Genomic DNA, 18431 nt, shown 5'->3' with positions numbered 1-18431 from the left:
TAATAACGTGGGTAAATCGGGGCCAGCTCAAAGGCTTTAGGACCACAACTTCAAAATAGAAGGGGTCCCTTCTAGGGAGTGTGGCTAGGGGACCAAGGGACCCCCAGCCAGTCACTATTCAGGAGAACACTCCTCCTGAAATGCCCCTAGGCTGGCCTGGTGATCTGTACTAAGACACACAGTCTGGCCATAGCCTGTCCGTCCAAGACAGAGCCTCTGGAAATTGCCTAGGAAAGGCATCCAAAAACTGAAGGCCCGCGAAGCTGGCAGAAACCATCGAGTTTCGGATCACAGAGACGGGATCCTCCGGAGAGTGTGACTCAACCTCAAAACAACGGGAATCGTACACTCAATCCACGAGTTTCCACCCAGTACTCGCTTTTGAGCACTGAGGAAGTAAGAGAGGGATCAAAATCAGGAGGGTCAATGAGACCTAAGACCTGATGACCCTCTGTGTAGGGAGCTCTGAAACATGAGGGCTCATGTCAGGTGCGGCCTGAAACCCAATGACCACAGCATGTGGAAGCTCATCCTTCAGGAAAGCCAGAGGCTAAAAACCTGACAGACCCACAATGTGGGGCTACCTCGAAAAAGGTCTAATCAGACCTAAAACCACAGTTGTGGGAGATATCTTGAACAAGGGAAGTGCCTGTCGTAATGTATTGCGACAAAGACACATCTACAGTGGGACCCAAAGTGAAGAACCGGAGTCTGAACCACATAAGAAGGGACAGAAGCATACCGCGCGTGACCCTCACAATATGAAATGGATTTTAAAAACTGCACAAGACATCTCGTCGGGTGACTTACCACAATAATAGGTGAAGTATGGGTTTGTGTACTTCACTCTGAATTCAGGAAGGCCTGTTGAGGCCTGTAACCTGGCGTCCACAGTGTGTGGGAGCTCATGGCCAGGAAGGCCTGTAACCTGGCGACCACAGTATGCGGGAGCTCGTAACCTGGCGATCACAGTATGTGGGAGCTCATAACCAGGAAGGCCTAGTGAGGCCTGTAACCTGGCGACCACATCCGGTGGGAGCTCGTACTCAGGAAGGTCAGTGAGACCCAGCCTGGTGTACCTGAAAAACCACACCAAGTGGGAGCTACTTCCAGAAGTTAGCTCTTAAGAACTCTTAAAGTGGGACCCGAGGAAAGACCGGGGTCTGAGCCACATAAGAAGGGACCGAAGCATACTGCGCGTGACCCTCACCATAAGAAATGGATTTTAAAAAAAAGTGCACAAGACATCTCGTCGGGTGACTTACCACAATAATAGGTGAAGTATGGGTTTGTGTACTTCACTCTGAATTCAGGAAGGCCTGGTGAGGCCTGTAACCCAGCAACCACAATATGTGGGAGCTCATAACCAGGAAGGCCTGTTGAGGCCTGTAACCTGGCGACCACAGTGTGTGGGAGCTCATGACCAGGAAGGCCTGGTAAGGCCTGTAACCTGGCGACCACATTGGGTGGGAGCTCGTACTCAGGAAGGTCAGTGAGACCCAGCCTGGTGACCACAACCTGTGGGAGCTTACTCCACCAAGTGGAAGCTACTTCTTCCAGAAGTTAGCCAGAGAAGGGCGTCCCTGTAGCCAGTGACAGGACGCCTCTTAAAGTGGGACCCAAGGGAAGACCGGGGTCTGAGCCACATAAGAAGGGACCGAAGCATACCACGCGTGACCCTTACCATACAAAATGGATTTTAGAAAGTACACAAGACATCCCGTCATGTGATTTACCACAATAATAGGTGAAGTAGGGGTTAGTGTACTTCACTCTGAATTCAGGAAGGCCGAACTTGAGGCCTGTAACCAGCCACAACAAGTGGGAACCCATAATCAGGAAGGCCTGACAAGGCCTAACACCCGATAGTCCCAATGCATGGGGAGCTCACATTCAGGAAGGCCGCTGAGGCCTGCAGCCTGACATGTGAAGACTCACCACTACAACTTAGCGACCACGAAAAGTGGGGGTTTCACATTCAGGAAGGCCTGGTGAAGCCTGCAACCTGACATGTGACAACTCACAACCAGGAAGGCCAATGAAGCCTGAAGCCTGGTGACCACAGAGTGGGAGCAAAGTGCTCAGGGAAGGTGGTGAGGCTGTAGTCTGGCTACCGCATCATGTGGGAGCCCACATTCAGGAAGGCTGGGTGAGGCCTGTAAACTGACTACCACAGTATGTGGGAACTCATAACCAGGAAGGCCCCTTTGAGGCCTGTAACCTAGCAACCACAATGTGTGGGAGCTCATCACCAGGAAGGCCTGGTGAGGCCTATAACCTGACCACCACAGTATGTGGGAACTCATAACAAGGAAGGCCCCTTTGAGGCCTTTAACCTAGCGACCACAATGTGTGGGAGCTCATAACCAGGAAGGCCTGGTGAGGCCTGTAACCTGGCGACCACAGTATGTGGGAGCTCATAACCAGGAAGGCCTGGTGAGGCCTGTAACCTGGCGACCACAATGTGTGGGAGCTCATAACCAGGAAGGCCTGGTGAGGCCTTTAACCTGGCGACCACAGTATGTGAGAGCTCGTATCCTGGTGACCACAGTATGTGGGAGCTCATAACCAGGAAGGCCTGGTGAAGCCTGTAACCCAGCGACCACAGCATGTGGGAGCTCATAACCAGGAAGCCCTGGAGAGGCCTGTAAACTGGCGACCACAATAAGTTGGAGCTCATAACCAGGAAGGCCTGGTGAGGCCTGTAACCCGGCAACCACAGTATGTGGGAACTATAACCAGGAAGGCCCCTTTGAGGCCTGTAACGTAGCGACCACAATGTGTGGGAGCTCATAACCAGGAAGGACTAGTGAGGCCTGTAACCTGGCAACCACAGTATGTGGGAGCTCATAACCAGGAAGGCCTGGTGAAGCCTGTAACCCAGCGACCACAGCATGTGGGAGCTCATAACCAGGAAGGCCTGGTGAGGCCTGTAACCCGGTGACCACAATCTGTGGGAGCTCATAACCAGGAAGGCCTGGTGAGGCCTGTAACCTGGCGACCACAGTATGTGGGAGGTTACATTGATCTGTACTATCTTGATCCAAAGTCATCTTGCATTAAGAACCTTGGTGTTCTCTGGGATCAAAACCTCAAATTCGAAAAACAAATTAATACAGTGATTGCTTGCTTTTTCCAGTAACATCTCCTCTCGAAAATTAAATCTTCCCTTTCTGAGAAAACATTAGAGATTGCTATCCATGCGCTCATTACATCGCGGTTAGACTATTGCAACTCTCTCTACTTTGGCATACCCAAACATTCCATTGCTCGTCTCCAATTGGCACAGAACGCTGCTGCAAAGTTCCTCAAAAGAAAACGCAGATTTGATCATGTTTCACCTATCTTAAAATCTCTGCACTGGCTAAATCGAGTTTAAAATTCTTTTATTTGTTTTTAAATCTGTAAATAACCTTGCACCAAGCTATCTGTCTGAGCTACTCTCCCCACACAACCCCACACGAAACCTGAGGTCTGGTGATCAGAGACTTCTGTCTGTCCCCCGATCATGGCTAAAGAACAGAGGGGACAGAGGCTTTGCTGTTGCTAGTCCTAGGCTGTGGAACAGCCTTCCAGTTTATATCAGAGCTGCTCAATCTTTAGCTGTTTTTAAATCCTCTCTTAAAACCTATTTTTCCCTTTCGAAGGGAACTCAACAATACGTCGAATGACGCAATGGGGAACGCCTCAGGCGTGACAGGTGTCTGAAATCAAATATCAACTCAGTAATCAGGTTGACCGGCGACAGCCCGTGCATCATCAGCTTGAATGATGAGCGCGTCAATCTGGATGTATAAGAAGGGCGCCTTGAAACCGTGACAACATCTTTTCGTCTTCAGGGACTGTTTGTCTGTGTGATAGTATTAACGATTAAGCGCGCAGAGACGTGGAGAAACACTTTGCGCGAGTGTGCCGACTTGTGTCCAGATATTTGACACCGAAGGATTCACACGATCTGTGCGTGTTCTGCCTGAAAGAAGAGCATGTGCGGGAAGCTCTCGAGGGAGTTTTTTGCGCGAACTGAGAGTTTTCCTTTCAGAACTCTCTGCTCTCGTCTGACCCACTTCTCGAGGGAAGTGGGCGCGGCATCTGAACCCCGCGGTTCCGGTTCCCGCTCGGGCTGAGGCTCAGTGGCGGTTGAGCTCGTGGAGCTTTCAGATGGAGCTGGCAGATTATCGGGAGAGGGGCGTTAACCTCGGGGATGATCTACCAGCTGACGATGGTGAGTTACAGATTAACTCTGAACATCTAAGAAGAGAGAAAATGAGCGCTCTCTCTCTTTGGTGAATCTGTAACTGTTCTCTTCGGGCAGGGCAGGAGTTGGCTGTAATATATATATATATATATATATATATTAGGGGTGGCACGGTTCACGAAACCGACGGTTCGGTTTGTATCACGGTTTTAGGGTCACGGTTTTCGGTTCTGTACGGTTCTTGTTATTTTTTTCTTTTAATCTTTAACACTCCAGAAATGTACTTCAGGATGTGATCTATAGCTTAATTATCCACACTTTAGGATACAGTATAAAAAAAATGATATTCATGCAATCATGCACAAACTGAATTTGACTCTTTGACTTTAAGCACATTTTAGGGACTATCTCAGAGGAAAGCTATAGGTGAGATTTTGATACAGCAAGAGAGATTGACATGCTTTTTGTTTATTTGGCAAAAAAAAAGAGAATGTGTATCACTATATCTACAAGAACTTGTGCATTTTTATCACACAAATCTTATTTACACAAGAAATTAACTTGCATTTATTAACTGCCAACTTTTGTAGCTCTTACAAAAATTCTATCTTTTAAAAGAAAAAAAGAGGAACTATTAAAACACTGTCTTTTATGAATAAGTCAATATACATGAAACCTCATTGCCTATAATTAGTTAGGCTATAGCAATAGCAAAGGCCATAAACATAAAGTGAAACATAAGTTCAACCTCAACACAAAAGACAGTATCAACAATGCTTCTATTCCCAGAGAGTGAGGGTACTTTTTTTTCCACTTAAAATTAAAGTGCAGGATTTGGAAACGTATGACTGAAGCTCTTATCTATACATAAAGTGCCACTGTAGCGTTATATTAAAATATCATAACATGAAATCCAAAATGTTCCCACACACCGGACTTATACCATAGGCTTATACGACGCTGGCGCATCCCCCAACTCCCTCATCTCTCCCACTTGCCATTTCTCCGCGTGCCGTGACCTGCAGCGCTCCATACTCCACTTTTACTGGCTTGTTTATTAACTTGAACCGGCTCTGCACAGAGCGATCGGTAATGACATCAAATACCGCAAAAGTGAGTGACGGAGCCGTCGCTCTCGGGCTAGTTTGATGTTATTCACCGGTCGCTCTGTGCAGCGCCGGTCCAAGTCGAACAAGCTTATGTCGCGCGAAAGAAAACACACGTCACATACGGGCACGAGGCGCATGCGTCGAACCGTGAGACGCACACACGCTCCGAACCGAGACAAGCGAACCGAACAGTTCGGGTGTTTTTCATGTACCGTGCCACCCCTAATATATATATATATATATGAAGAGTTCAGATGCAAAAGCCTCTAAATGCCATTTGAAATTTTCTTCTTTAATGATGATTTTTATAAAACTTGTATATTTAAGTTCAGTAATTTCACTTAAATAACAATTAATAGGTAATTATCATTGCCATTTAAGTGAAATCACTAAACTTAAATATGCAAGCTTGATAAAAATGATCATTAAAGAAGAAAATTTCAAATGGCACTTAGAGGCTTTTGCATCTGAACTCTTCATATAGAAAAGGATGTCAGTTTGGTTGAGACCGAACCATTTCAGCCCTCCTGCCCAGTGTACGCTGAGCTGGTTGACATTATGGGGCGCGCTTCAGACAGATTGCTGTTGCAGTGGAGGCGCGTCTGGGAGGAACCCGCTCATGGTATTTTGGATGGCTGGTTCCTCCCCACCCATAAGCCACCAGCCCGGATGAGCCTTCCATTCCTTTCCGATCTCCACGCTGGGATCGAGAGGGTATGGAAGAATCCGTTCTCCTCACGTCTCTATCTGCATCAGCGGGCTAGTTTTGCTGCTGTGGAGGGAGCCGTGGAGAACGGATAAGTGTCGAGGCCGCCAGTGGACGAGACGTTGGCTAACTATCTCGTCTCTGGTTGGTCCTCTTCACTAAGAGCTCTGACCCTGTCATCTTCATGCTTGAATGAAAGAGCGTACACGGCAGCAGGTCAGGCAGGTGCGGTTCTGCATGCCCTTGTGGTCTTCAGGCCTACCAGACCGATCTGCTGCGGGACTCCGGGCCACCAAGCAATCTGCTGTTCTGTCGGTGCTATGGTGGCCACGGAAAGACATCTGTGGGAGCTCCCACATACTGTGGTTGCCAGGTTACAGGCCTCACCAGGCCTTCCTGGTTATGAGCTCCCACTGATTGTGGTCACCGGGTTACAGGGCTCACCAGGCCTTCCTGGTTATGAGCTCCCACATGCTGTGGACGCTGGGTTACAGGCTTCACCAGGCCTTCCTGGTTATGAGAGGGGACACAGCAAAGGCTCTGTCCCCTCTGTTCTTTAGCCGTGATCGGGGGACAGACAGAAGTCTCTGATCACCAGACCTCAGGTTTCGTGTGGGGTTGTGTGGGGAGAGTAGCTCAGACAGATAGCTTGGTGCAAGGTTATTTACAGATTTAAAAACAAATAAAAGAATTTTAAACTCGATTTAGCCAGTGCAGAGATTTTAAGATAGGTGAAACATGATCAAATCTGCGTTTTCTTTTGAGGAACTTTGCAGCAGCGTTCTGTGCCAATTGGAGACGAGCAATGGAATGTTTGGGTATGCCAAAGTAGAGAGAGTTGCAATAGTCTAACCGCGATGTAATGAGCGCATGGATAGCAATCTCTAATGTTTTCTCAGAAAGGGAAGATTTAATTTTCGAGAGGAGACGTAACTGGAAAAAGCAAGCACTAATCACTGTATTAATTTGTTTTTCGAATTTGAGGTTTTGATCCCAGAGAACACCAAGGTTCTTAATGCAAGATGACTTTGGATCAAGATAGTCCAGATCAATGTTGTTGCTATCATAGTTGTCAGGGGGCCCAAAGACTATAACCTCGGTCTTGGTTATAGTCATTGTTGGTTATATACATTGTTGATATTTGAAAACAACACAAACACACCCCTCTCTTCATTGCTCTGCCTCCAAAACTCACCTTCCAAACCTAACCGCCTTGCTCCAAGTCGTTATCAAACCCCGTCCGTTCCTGAGTGAACTAATGCCGCGTTCCAGGCAACCTGTAACCTGTTTTTACAACCTTATACCCATTAAAGTGCAATGGAACTGCAGTTAAATCCATGACTTCCCACCCGTGAACTCGAATTAGATCGATGTACTCCCAGTTTCGAGCTCTGACGTCATATAGCCCGCGAAACCATACAAAGCAACAATGGTTTGTTTGCATCTACAGTAGCAACCACAATTCCTTGCGCTCAGGTAGTTTGGCGTGACGGGCCTGGAACGCTACAAAGCCGTGAGTCGTGGGTTCAAGTGGTGATTTACGTGCTCATAACAATAATCTCTAGCTGTTGTCAGCACGACTCTCACTAGCTGGCCTCCGTTAAGCACACAATCCAAGAGTGGATGACTGTTTATCACAACAGAAGCACAAGAAAATTATGCTTCACAACAAATAAAGTGCAGATAATTAACGAATGACAAGCACAAAAAAAATAATTTACAGTTCACAATTAGTAATTACAAACAAGAGTTCATTGTTAGTTGCCAACAGGCAGCACAGCAACTTCAGACAAACAATGACACTCAAACCCAGTGTTACTCACAGGTGGAGCAGAATCAAAGCAACCTTTTCTTTTTTGTATTGTATCTCATCTCGATTTCTGCAGTCTTTCTTAAAATCTCCCTCTTGCTCGTTCTCTCTCCTGCGCAGTCATATACCCCTAATGCTTACCCCACCTTTAAGCTGTGAATATTTCAATTCAAAACCTTTCACACACATTTTCATTTATTTAATAATCCAGTCACATGTCACTTCCAAAGAGCCCCTATCATAGCATTTGAAATGTCCCTTTTTTTTGTTTTGGGAGTTCCCAAAAACAGTTTAACGTGCATGCAAGGATAAAAAACACTTTATTTGTCTTATAATATGCATTTATTTTTAACTGATTTGCTCAACGACTCCTAAATGATTCGTTCGACGATTCATTTTCCCAAACACTTCCTATGAGTGACGCGAATCTGTGGCGATTGGTCAGTTGACCCAGTCAGTTGTTATTGGTAAACCGTAGGCAGAGATTGTCAGAAACGGAACGCCTATAACCAGGATTATAGCTTGTCAAGTGTTGAAAATTGTATAGTGTTTGAACAAATGTGTCAGAAAATGTGCACTCTCCACACGGTCCCTTACTCACGTCTCCGTCAAGAGCAAGCTTTCCCAGCGAAACTCACATTGCGGCGACTTTTGAGGGGCAGTGCTTATTATATAGAGCGAAGTCATATTTGGCTAAGTCGTTTAGGAGGTAATTGCCATTTTTCAATGAATGTCTGGTGAATATCAAAAACAAAACTAACTTTACCCCGCTTAGAAGCTGCGCAGAGTGTACACAACACACACACCACAATATAACTATATTGTGCATGCTACAGAAAACATAACAGCAAATATTATTAACAATACTTACAGATTGTGATTCGGAGGAGTACGAACCTGATCCATATACACTGGATACTGAGCCCTCCTTCAGGAATAACCGGCTTGCGAACCCACATTTGAATTCATATGTTTTTGAATGATTCGTCATTAAAATGAATGATGACAAGAACACAAGGTTCGGGCTATACTGTTGTGGTATCGTTGCAAATATGAACTCTAACCACTGATTCTTCACATGCTCATCCCTGGACAATGAAAACAAGTGGCTGAACTGTCTTTGCAATGTAGAACACAGCATCTTCTTGAAATGATGCTATTCAGCTGAAGTATTTGAATGTGTTCTAGACTTCAAGTTTACACTTCTGTCTGTGCGCGCAGTTGTTGGGAGCTGCCAATGAGCTAATGTTTTCTATCTACGTCACGACGAAACTGCTAATGACTCTTTTCAAAAACAATTAATTTCATAGACTCGGAGTCGACTCTCACTTTTGAAAGACAATAACTTTATATACGGTGGACTTTCAGATATAAATCTTTGCAGGGTGTTTTCATTCCCTTAGAGCTATCCACACTACATGAACAGTCATTTTCAAAAATACATGATAGGTGCTCTTTAAAAAATACAACCTATAGTATTCGACAGGCAATTTTTAAGTCTACTTCAAGGGTCCAGTTAACATAAATTCAGTGGTTCAAATTCAACAGAATATTAAAATCATTCTTCATTGGAAACTGCAGGAATTGCAGTAGACTATTGGTGCATAATCTCTATCTGCTGCAAGTCGTCCTCACCAGCTGGTGGTGCAAGCGGGTGTTGATATAGACTAGAGAGAGTACATTCAAAAAGCGGAATTGTAGAAATGGAGTAAGCAGTAAGTACAGGTGAAACTCGATCAAAAGTAAATACAGTGAAAATCATGCAAAAGTTAATTTCAGTAATTCAACTTAAAAGGTGAAAATAATATATTATATAGACCAATTACATGCAAAGTGAGACATTTCAAGCCTTTATTTGTTACAATGTTGATGATTATGGCTTACACCTTATGAAAACCCCAAAGTCAAAATTAGAATATTGTGTTGATGATTATGGCTTACACCTTATGAAAACCCCAAAGTCAAAATTAGAATATTGTGAAAAGTTTTTTATAAGCTGTAAGCCATAATCATCAAAAATGTAACAAATAAATGCTTGAAATATCTCAATGTGCATGTAATGAGTCTATATAATATAATAATTTGACCTTTTAACCCTCAGGTGCTCTTCGGTCATTTCTGACCTAAACATTTTCGGGTTTGAAATTTTAAAAATCACAGCTTCATCGGAATGTTACGAAACTTGGTGACTTTTATGGCATTGGGTATGTGAACACAAAAAAAATTGAGGTCATGATCCGAGCAGACTAAGTGGTCGTAAAAAAAATAGTCACACTTGTGCTCTTCGGTCAAAAATGACTGACCATAGGAAATGAATGGGAAATTGATAAAAACACAAAAACTTAGAGAATTGCTGTGTACAATCTACAAATCGGCCACAATGCAGAAAAAAAGTGCTCAGCATTGAAGGGGTGACACTCTAAAACATCAAGAGTGCAAAACAGACATACCCACCCCTACACACAAAAATCACAGCTTCATCGGAATGTTACGAAACTTGGTGACTTTTATGGCATTATGTATGTGAACACACAAAAAAGTTGAGGTCATGATCTGAGCATGCTAAGTGGTCTTAAAAAAATAGTCACACTTGTGGTCTTTGGTCAAAAATGACCCCCTAGGAAATGAATGGGAAATTGTAAAAAAAAAAAAAAAAAAAAAAAACGGGAAAAAAAATTGTGAATTTTTGTTTTTTGTCAATTTTTTTTATAAGAAATAGTTTTTGAGATTGTTTCAACTATATATTCAAATCCACCAAAAAAAAAAAAAAATGTGTTCAGAAACAGCTGGGGAACTCACATGCCTCTCCACAGAGAGCTGTACATGCCATCTAGTGGTTACACCATGATTCTACGCCTTTTCTCTATACTGTAACCAGATGGTGCTAATTTTCTTCAACATTTTTTTTTTTTCTGAAGGCCTAGACTCTATATTAAACTAAAATACTGCATTAATATTTTTTTGAAAAAATAATATATATATATATAGAAAAATATATATATTTCCATGGCAAAAATAAACCATAAATATTGCATAAATATTAATAAATTCAATTAAATTGTCTCAAAATACTAAATTAAAAAAATGAACATTATAGAACAAAAATTAAACATAATTAAATATTATATTATAATATTAATTATAATTAAATATTATAATATAATTAAAAATTAATTAAACAGAACATAAATTGCATTGGTTTTACTGGGATGGAGAAAGTTTAATTTTTAGGTGTCCGGTCAGGTGTCCGGGAAGATAACAAGTGTGACTACGAAACGAAGAGCACCTGAGAGTTAAGTTGAATTACTGAAATTAACTTTTGCATGATTTTCACCATTTTCACTTTTGATCTTGTTTCACCTGTACTTACTGTTTACTCCATTTCTGTAATTCCACTTTTTGAATGGACTCTCTCTGGTCTACATCAACACCCGGTTGAACCACCAGCTGGTGAGGACGACTTGCAGCAGATTTACTGAAATAAATGAACTTTTACAAAATATTCAAATTTTTCATAATGCATTTACGTTTAAGTCTCCGTGGTTACTTTCCCCGTGTACATGTAAGCAGCTTTTTCTACCATGAACAAGATTATAACATTCTCCTGATGCTGATGTATAGATCAAACATTACATCTGAGTCTCTCGGTTAAGTTTCCTTAACTTTATATTGTGGCACTGTGCTGCAGTATTAGGGTTTCCATATGTCAAACTCCAGGATTCTCCAGGATTGATTTTTTAAGAATGTGTGTGAATTTGTGAAATGTTTTGAATTGAAACATTCACAGCTTAAATATCAGACCATATCGAATTTTAGACCATAAAAATGCAAGTCCTAAAAATACAATGCATTGAAATGCAAGCAGTACATTTTTTTTAAATAGTGAAATTCAACAAGCTGTTTTGTTTCGAATACATTTGTCATTATTTTACTTTCACAAATTCTTAAAATTATACAGCATACTTATGTAAACAGTTTTGTGGCGGGGAAACCAAATTTTCTGTTCTGAATTTGAACTAGTGCAAAGCCTTGAGCAAAGGTGGAGGGTTTTGTTAAAAATACCTTTCTAATGTCATATCATATCAAGCTATGTATGATAAACATGTTACAGCCATTTACCTCCAGCTGTCCTCCAGCCCAGATTATGTTGTCAGTGTTGAGCACAAATCGTTGGTCAGGGGCCAGTGAAGCATCATAGTATCCTACTGGTTTAAACTTGATTGATCCATTAGAGTCCTGCTGCCAATTCACAACTTCATATTGGGCTACAACTGCACCAGTACTGTCAAACCACACGTGATCTCCCATCTTCATTGTGAAATTTACCTTTTTCAGAGCCTTAACCACCTATTGAGAAAAAATCATTTTGAGGCACAAATTGGTGAATCCTCTTGTTCTCTCCCTTTCAGTCTATAACTCTGTCTATATTTTTTATGTTATTACCTGCTGTGGTTGTATTTTCAGGTCTGTTTCACAACCCTCTTTTTCTTTGCACTTTAGTAGATTGTGTAGTGAATGAGCCACTGCATAAACTGATTTGTATACATTGCTTGCGTATCTTTGTTCAGATACATCTTCATTGTTGCTTTTCAACACAAGGAGATCTTGATATGCGTTGCAAATTAATTGATATTGAGAAGAATTCCCCTTAGTCTGTGAGCATGGAAAAGCTGTGTCCCAGAATGATTTTATAACATAATCTGCAAAACCTTCAATATTGTTTTTTTTCACAGCAAACCCCAATGATCCTCCCAGCACATGAAAACTGTTAGGAGTGACCATACTGTCGGCTGTTATCCATGCCTCCACACCAATTACTTGGAGGCCTGTAATGTTCTGAATAATTAAATAATCAAGTAGATTGTTCATTTCAAAATTGGTAAGAAATGCAACAATGACTTTTGCAGTGCCTTTTTGCATTGTGTCTACCACATTTTTAAGTTTTTCAGTCTCTGTTCTCTGGAATTTTACAGAGTACTCCACACAAATCCCCTCCTTCTCAGCTGTATTCAGAAATATTGCCATTCCATAGTTTCCATAATCGTTGTCACTGTTCACAGCTCCAACCCAAGACCAGCCAAAGTATTTGATTAGGAATGCTAGTGCTCTGCTCTGGTGGTAATCACTAGCGATAGTTCTGAAGAAATAGGGGTAATCTTTTCTATTACTGAGACATTCACATGAGGCTGAGGGACTTATCTGAAATAAGGCATAAGAAAACAGTGAAACAGTCATCAATATTTATGTCAAACATTAGTGTGTTTTTGCTTCTTACCACTGGAATTTTAAAAGGTCCTGTAGTTCTGGACAGAATAACTGTGTTGGATGACTCGGTTTCTCCTATGATTGCATGAATAGGAGATTGTCCATTACATCTGTCCCCTGATGCAAACTGTTCACCATTGATTAATGCCATATTTGCACCCATAGAAGATAGGCTTGAACCACAGGTATCATAAATTCGGTAGCCAATAGAAACATTTGGGAGCAGATTTTCACTTCTGTTAATCTCCTCTATGGCAAAGATCATGATTTGAGCCATTCGGAAATCTCTCAGGCTCACACTGTACAGAAATAAAACCAGAAGGTTAAACAAACTGCATTATTTGCATGGATTTTTAAGAGCAAAATAGATTTTGAAGTAAAAAACCTTGAGCATGATAAAAGCTGAGGTTTTTGCTGAAACTTATATAAAGGTAATGTCTCTATGCTGTGGATTGGAAAAAGTGCTCCAATAGTTACGTCTCCATCCTTTGAAAGCAACGGGTATTTTGGGTCCCCCATCATTTGGCAAAGAGACTTTTCTGCCTTTGCATGAAGTTGAAAGTTAAGCAAGAGTATGCAAAGAAAGACAGACATCCCAAAGTCTGAGTTCAACAGTGGCCAAATGCAACTGGCTTAATTCAATATGTGCACTTTTATACACATAATTAATATGGATGATTGATTGTCAATGTAGCCAATGACCTCATTGGGTAAGGACATGTGCATGTCAAGCAGAGGCAGAATAGAGTAACATTTTTATGATAGAGCCTGGTTTAGTCTGACTATTTAAATAATCAGTCATTGCTGTGAAATCATACTGTGATACCTATCTAATAAATGATGCCTCTTTTTGGTCCAAACAGCCTTTTGTCAAATATTACCTATTAATATAACTATCAATTCCAATAAATTAATATAACTAACCCTTAGGGGTCCAACATGTGTTTTGTTGTCTTTGAGATGTTCTGACATTTGTGCTTTTTTAGTTGCTTATAAACATATTTATGGCAAAGGTGTCTGTAACGAGGTTCGTTGTAGTTGGACGGAGGAGGTGGGAGCCGGCGAACAATCAACAAGTTTAATAACATAAAATAAAACAAATACAAAATGAAAGTAAAAGACAGAAGCCCCTCATGGACGACTGCTGTCACAAATAATAAAACAAAACACAACATAAGTTCAGGCCTGTTCCTCTCTCGATCTTCACAGTCGCTTTTCGATTCCTGAATTCGCAGTATCTTCCTTGTCTCGTGTCATTGTTATTGTGTGTGTGTGTGTGTGTGTGTGTGTGTGTGTGTGGACGTGGTCACCGATCAATACCACTAATCAGCGGTGCCAGCTGCTTCTGATCAGCTGTGCCTATATATGCTCACAGTTTCATCTTGTCTTTGGCCCTGTTTACACGAAAGGGAAAATGCAGATATTTCCCTGTTTTTATCACAGAAAATGATTATTTCTAAAAACTCCGGCCAAAGTGGAGATTTCTGAAAACGCCGGTCATGTGTTGTCGTATGAACTGGGAGAAACAGGGTTTTAGGTTCTATCTTGTCGATTCTGAGGATTCTGGTTGGCTTGCATGGCTTTATCCTTCTCCCTACACTGCCACCAATAGATTTGGCATAGTTATAATGGCGCTCGACAGCGTATTTATGCAGGTGTGTAAACAATGTTATTTTTGAAAACGGAGAGGGGGAAAATATTCGGTAACACTTTATTTGAAGGGGTGTGCATAAGACTGACATGACAGGGTCACAAACATGACATAACACCTGTCATGAACATGAAGGAGTCTTTATGAATGTTTATGACTGTTGTCATTAAATGTCATTTGGTAAATTATGACACTTTTAATGCAAAGTTGACATTGTTTAAAATTTCTTTGTTATAATAACTTGATATTAACAAAGACAAAAATGTCTTTGTTATGACAACTTGACATTAATCAAGACAAAAAATGTCTTTGTTATGACAACTTGACATTAAATTAACCAAGAAATTATAACCTGTCAACCTGTCACAAATATGTCATAACAGGTCTAATTATCAAACTTAAAGAAGTTATTTAGCTTTGTGTTAACATTACATCACCTTGTCATATGTTATGGTTGGTTTTATCTTTGGTTGTCATGACACCATTATAACTGTGACATGAATATTTTACTTGTCCTCAAATAAAGTGGAACACATTGTCTAGTTATAAAAATGTCATTAAGGGTTATTACACTGTCAAATGCTTTAACAACAGTGTCATTAATATGTCCCTTTATCTCAAGTAAAGCGGAACACGTTGGACTAGTTATGATTTCTTGGTTAATGTCAAGTTGTCATAACAAAGATATTTCTGTCTTTGTTAATGTCAAGTTGTCATAATCAAGACATTTTTGTCTTTGTTAACGTCAAGTTGTCATAACAAAGACATTTTTAAACAATGTCAACTTTGCATTAAAACTGTCATAATTTACTGAATGACACTTAATGACAACAGTCATGAACATTCATAAAGACTCCTTCATGTTCATGACAGGTGTTATGTCATGTTTATGACAGTGTCATGTCAGTCTTATGCACACCTCTTCAAATAAAGTGTTACCAAATAGTAATTTTGCTAAATACCCGGCTTTGTGTAAACGTGGCCTTTGTCAGATCGTTGTGGTATGTTCACGGTTGTGTTCCTGTTCGGCATTTTCCTGTGGTCCTCATTCCTGTTGAATGTGTCTCGTCGTGTCTTCATTTTCCTGTCACCAGAATAGCACTTCAGACTCACGGATTTGACCTCATCAGTCATCCAACAACAACCCGGTTGCCCATTGCAGGTCTTGCGTCACTCTCCCGCCCTGTGTGTGGTGTTTGTGTGAACCTGACCAACTCTGTTTATTCCAATAAACTGTACTCCGTGGTTCCACAATCAGCATCTCCAACACGGGGCAGGCAGTACAAGCTTTAGTGGTGCAGGTGTCCGAGCTCACCCAGCAATTCCAACATCTGAGATGTCCCAATGCGACACCCACACTGCCCATTCAAACAAGACTTCCTGAGGCGACTCCCCAGTCACAGCCTCGTCTTCCAGTCCCGGAAGCGTATTCCGGAGAACCCAAGTTCTGCAGAGCATTCTTGAATAGATGTTCCATGCACTTTTCGCTTCAACCTCGAACCTTCAGCAATGAAAGATCTAAGGGTAATGGCGGTGTAGGAGAACCAGGATCCATGCCGTGACTCGTTCCATGCACTCGCCTCAGAGATGAAGAGTGTCTTTGACCAGTCGATAGCAGGTAGAGGTGAGAAGCGACAGAGTTCTCGCTGACCTGTGACAAGGAGATCGATCTGTATCAGACTATTCCATAGAATTCCGCACACTGGGCAATGGAAGTGGAGATGCAGTGGGACATGTGTGGGCTGACTGACCGTGTCCAAAGAGAGATCTACTATCGGGGGGGATCTCCATCGAGAAGACCTCATCATCATCATCATCATCATCGTCGTCCACACTCCTCCCGATTAAACTGAGATCGGTAGCCAGTACTCACGACTGCCATGCCTTACTGGACTCGGGAGCAGAGGGGAATTTTATGGACCGTAAGCTCACTTATGAACTTAACATCCCCATCACCCCACTGACTCATAGCATATGTCAACACCCTTATTGGCTAAAGGCTCCCCAATATTGCACTCACTACTGGACCCATAATACTTACCACATCTGCCAATCATACCGAAACCCAGTAATTTCTCATCATGGACTCACCTCTGGTGAAGGATGGTACTCTGCAACCTTTTATTGATTACAAGGGTTGAATAACATCACGGTAAAGAATACTTATCCTTTACTGTTGATGTCTTCAGCTTTCGAGAGGTTGCAGGGAGCATCAGTATGCACAAAACTAAATTTACGTAATGCCTATCATTTGATTCGCATTAGGAAGGGGTAGGAATGGAAGAATATGGGGCATTTTGAATATTTGGTCATGCCATTTGGGCTGTCCAACTCCCCAGCGGTCTTCCAGGCACTCGTCAACAACATGCTGCGAGATATTGTAGATCAGTTCATATATGTCTACCGGGCCGACATACTGATTTTTTTTCATCTTCTATCCAGGAACACGTGCAGGATGTCCGATGAGTACTTATTAGGTTGCTAGAGAATGGGCTTTCTGTCAAGGCGGAGAAATACGGTTTTCAAGCACAGTCTGTTTCTTTTCTAGGATACATCGTCTCGTCTGAGGTAGTGCTTATGGATCCTGACAAGGTTCATGCCCGTTTCACATATACTCGATCTGCAGTTCGTATGCTGTGCGTATTTTTTTCTGTACTCATGTTAACATGTTAGAGCTTTCACACTTTTTTTAAAAACGATCGTTTACGCACCGAGTCTATATATGCTGTGCTGCAGGTGCTGAATTAAAGTGACAGAGCATAGTTTGTGATAGTGTTGTCTACAATACCATTATTGTTTCGATACCAATACCAAGTCAAAAATTGCGATTTCGATACTTTTATGATACTTTTCCCGAAAAGGAAAAGTATTTTTTACAAGGCGTTTCACATACACCTTCTTTGCATAGGTCTGTGCTCTTTAAATGCTGTACCTAATTTAAATAAATCATTGTGATGAAACTCTATGAAAGTAGGGGTTAAAGTTGTGCACCAAATACAAAAATAAATAAAACATCTCCAGGTAACTAACTACGTCTCTAAACTATTCATTTAATTTGCTATTAAATAAGAGATCTAAAATCTGTTGGTTTTTTTTAAATCAAGCGGAGCGCTCTTGTTCGCATGGATTTAGTGTCTTCTGCGGCTCGTGCACCATCTTCACTTGGGCGCTTTCATGGTGCTTCAATTTATCACCGTTGCGAAGACTCTATACTCTCTATTCTGCACACCAGGCCGCCGGATGTTGTTGCTAAGAACTTGCAATGTATAACTATCAGACAGACCGGCCCTTGTGGCCTCGAAACACTACCAGCCCACCGGGAAAAGTCCTGACTCTCCGGATAGCCACTCCGCAACTGACCGGCAGCCACAGTATCACTTGTGCTCGCTGCAACACTAAAGCACATCCTGGTTGGCTGTAGGACCAGCCTCACTCAAGGCAGATACACATGGAGACATAACCAGGTCCTCAGGTGTCTAGCCGACAAGCTTGAGTGTAAGAGGGCATCCATCAATGCCCAACCCTTTAACAACCAGGATGTGCGCCAACACCCACCTTTGTTCGTTCGAGAGAGGGAAAAGGTGAGGGCTAGCCGCTCAAACCCTGATCTCACCCCACTGAATGTAGCCAGGGACTGGCAGATGCAAGTCGACCTAAGTCAGAAGCTAATTTTCCCTCCGGAGATTGCAACAACC

General features: G+C 42.1%; 1 protein-coding gene across 4 annotated transcripts in view; it reads right to left on the bottom strand.

Moving 5' to 3' along the window:
- The window catches only part of LOC120485918 (extracellular calcium-sensing receptor-like), a 29721-nt gene extending 16030 nt beyond the window's left edge, over positions 1-13691 (bottom strand). For 2 of the 4 annotated variants that reach the window (XM_089135416.1, XM_089135417.1), the window contains exons 1-4: positions 13471-13679; positions 13096-13384; positions 12264-13019; positions 11940-12167 (exon numbers count right to left, since the gene is read on the bottom strand). In XM_089135416.1, the coding sequence (XP_088991542.1) occupies positions 11940-12167; positions 12264-13019; positions 13096-13384; positions 13471-13679 (1482 nt within the window). Of the gene's footprint in view, positions 1-11939; positions 12209-12263; positions 13020-13095; positions 13385-13470 lie in introns of all 4 variants that reach the window. The other 2 variants (XM_089135419.1, XM_089135418.1) reach the window with 2 other exon arrangements.
- Positions 13692-18431: the final 4740 nt, after the last annotated feature.

This window comes from Pimephales promelas, chromosome 10 (genome assembly GCF_988280905.1).
Source record: "Pimephales promelas chromosome 10, fPimPro1.hap1.1, whole genome shotgun sequence".
In the NCBI taxonomy this organism is placed as follows: Eukaryota; Metazoa; Chordata; class Actinopteri; order Cypriniformes; family Leuciscidae; genus Pimephales; species Pimephales promelas.
This window is presented reverse-complemented; position numbering and strand designations above follow the sequence as displayed.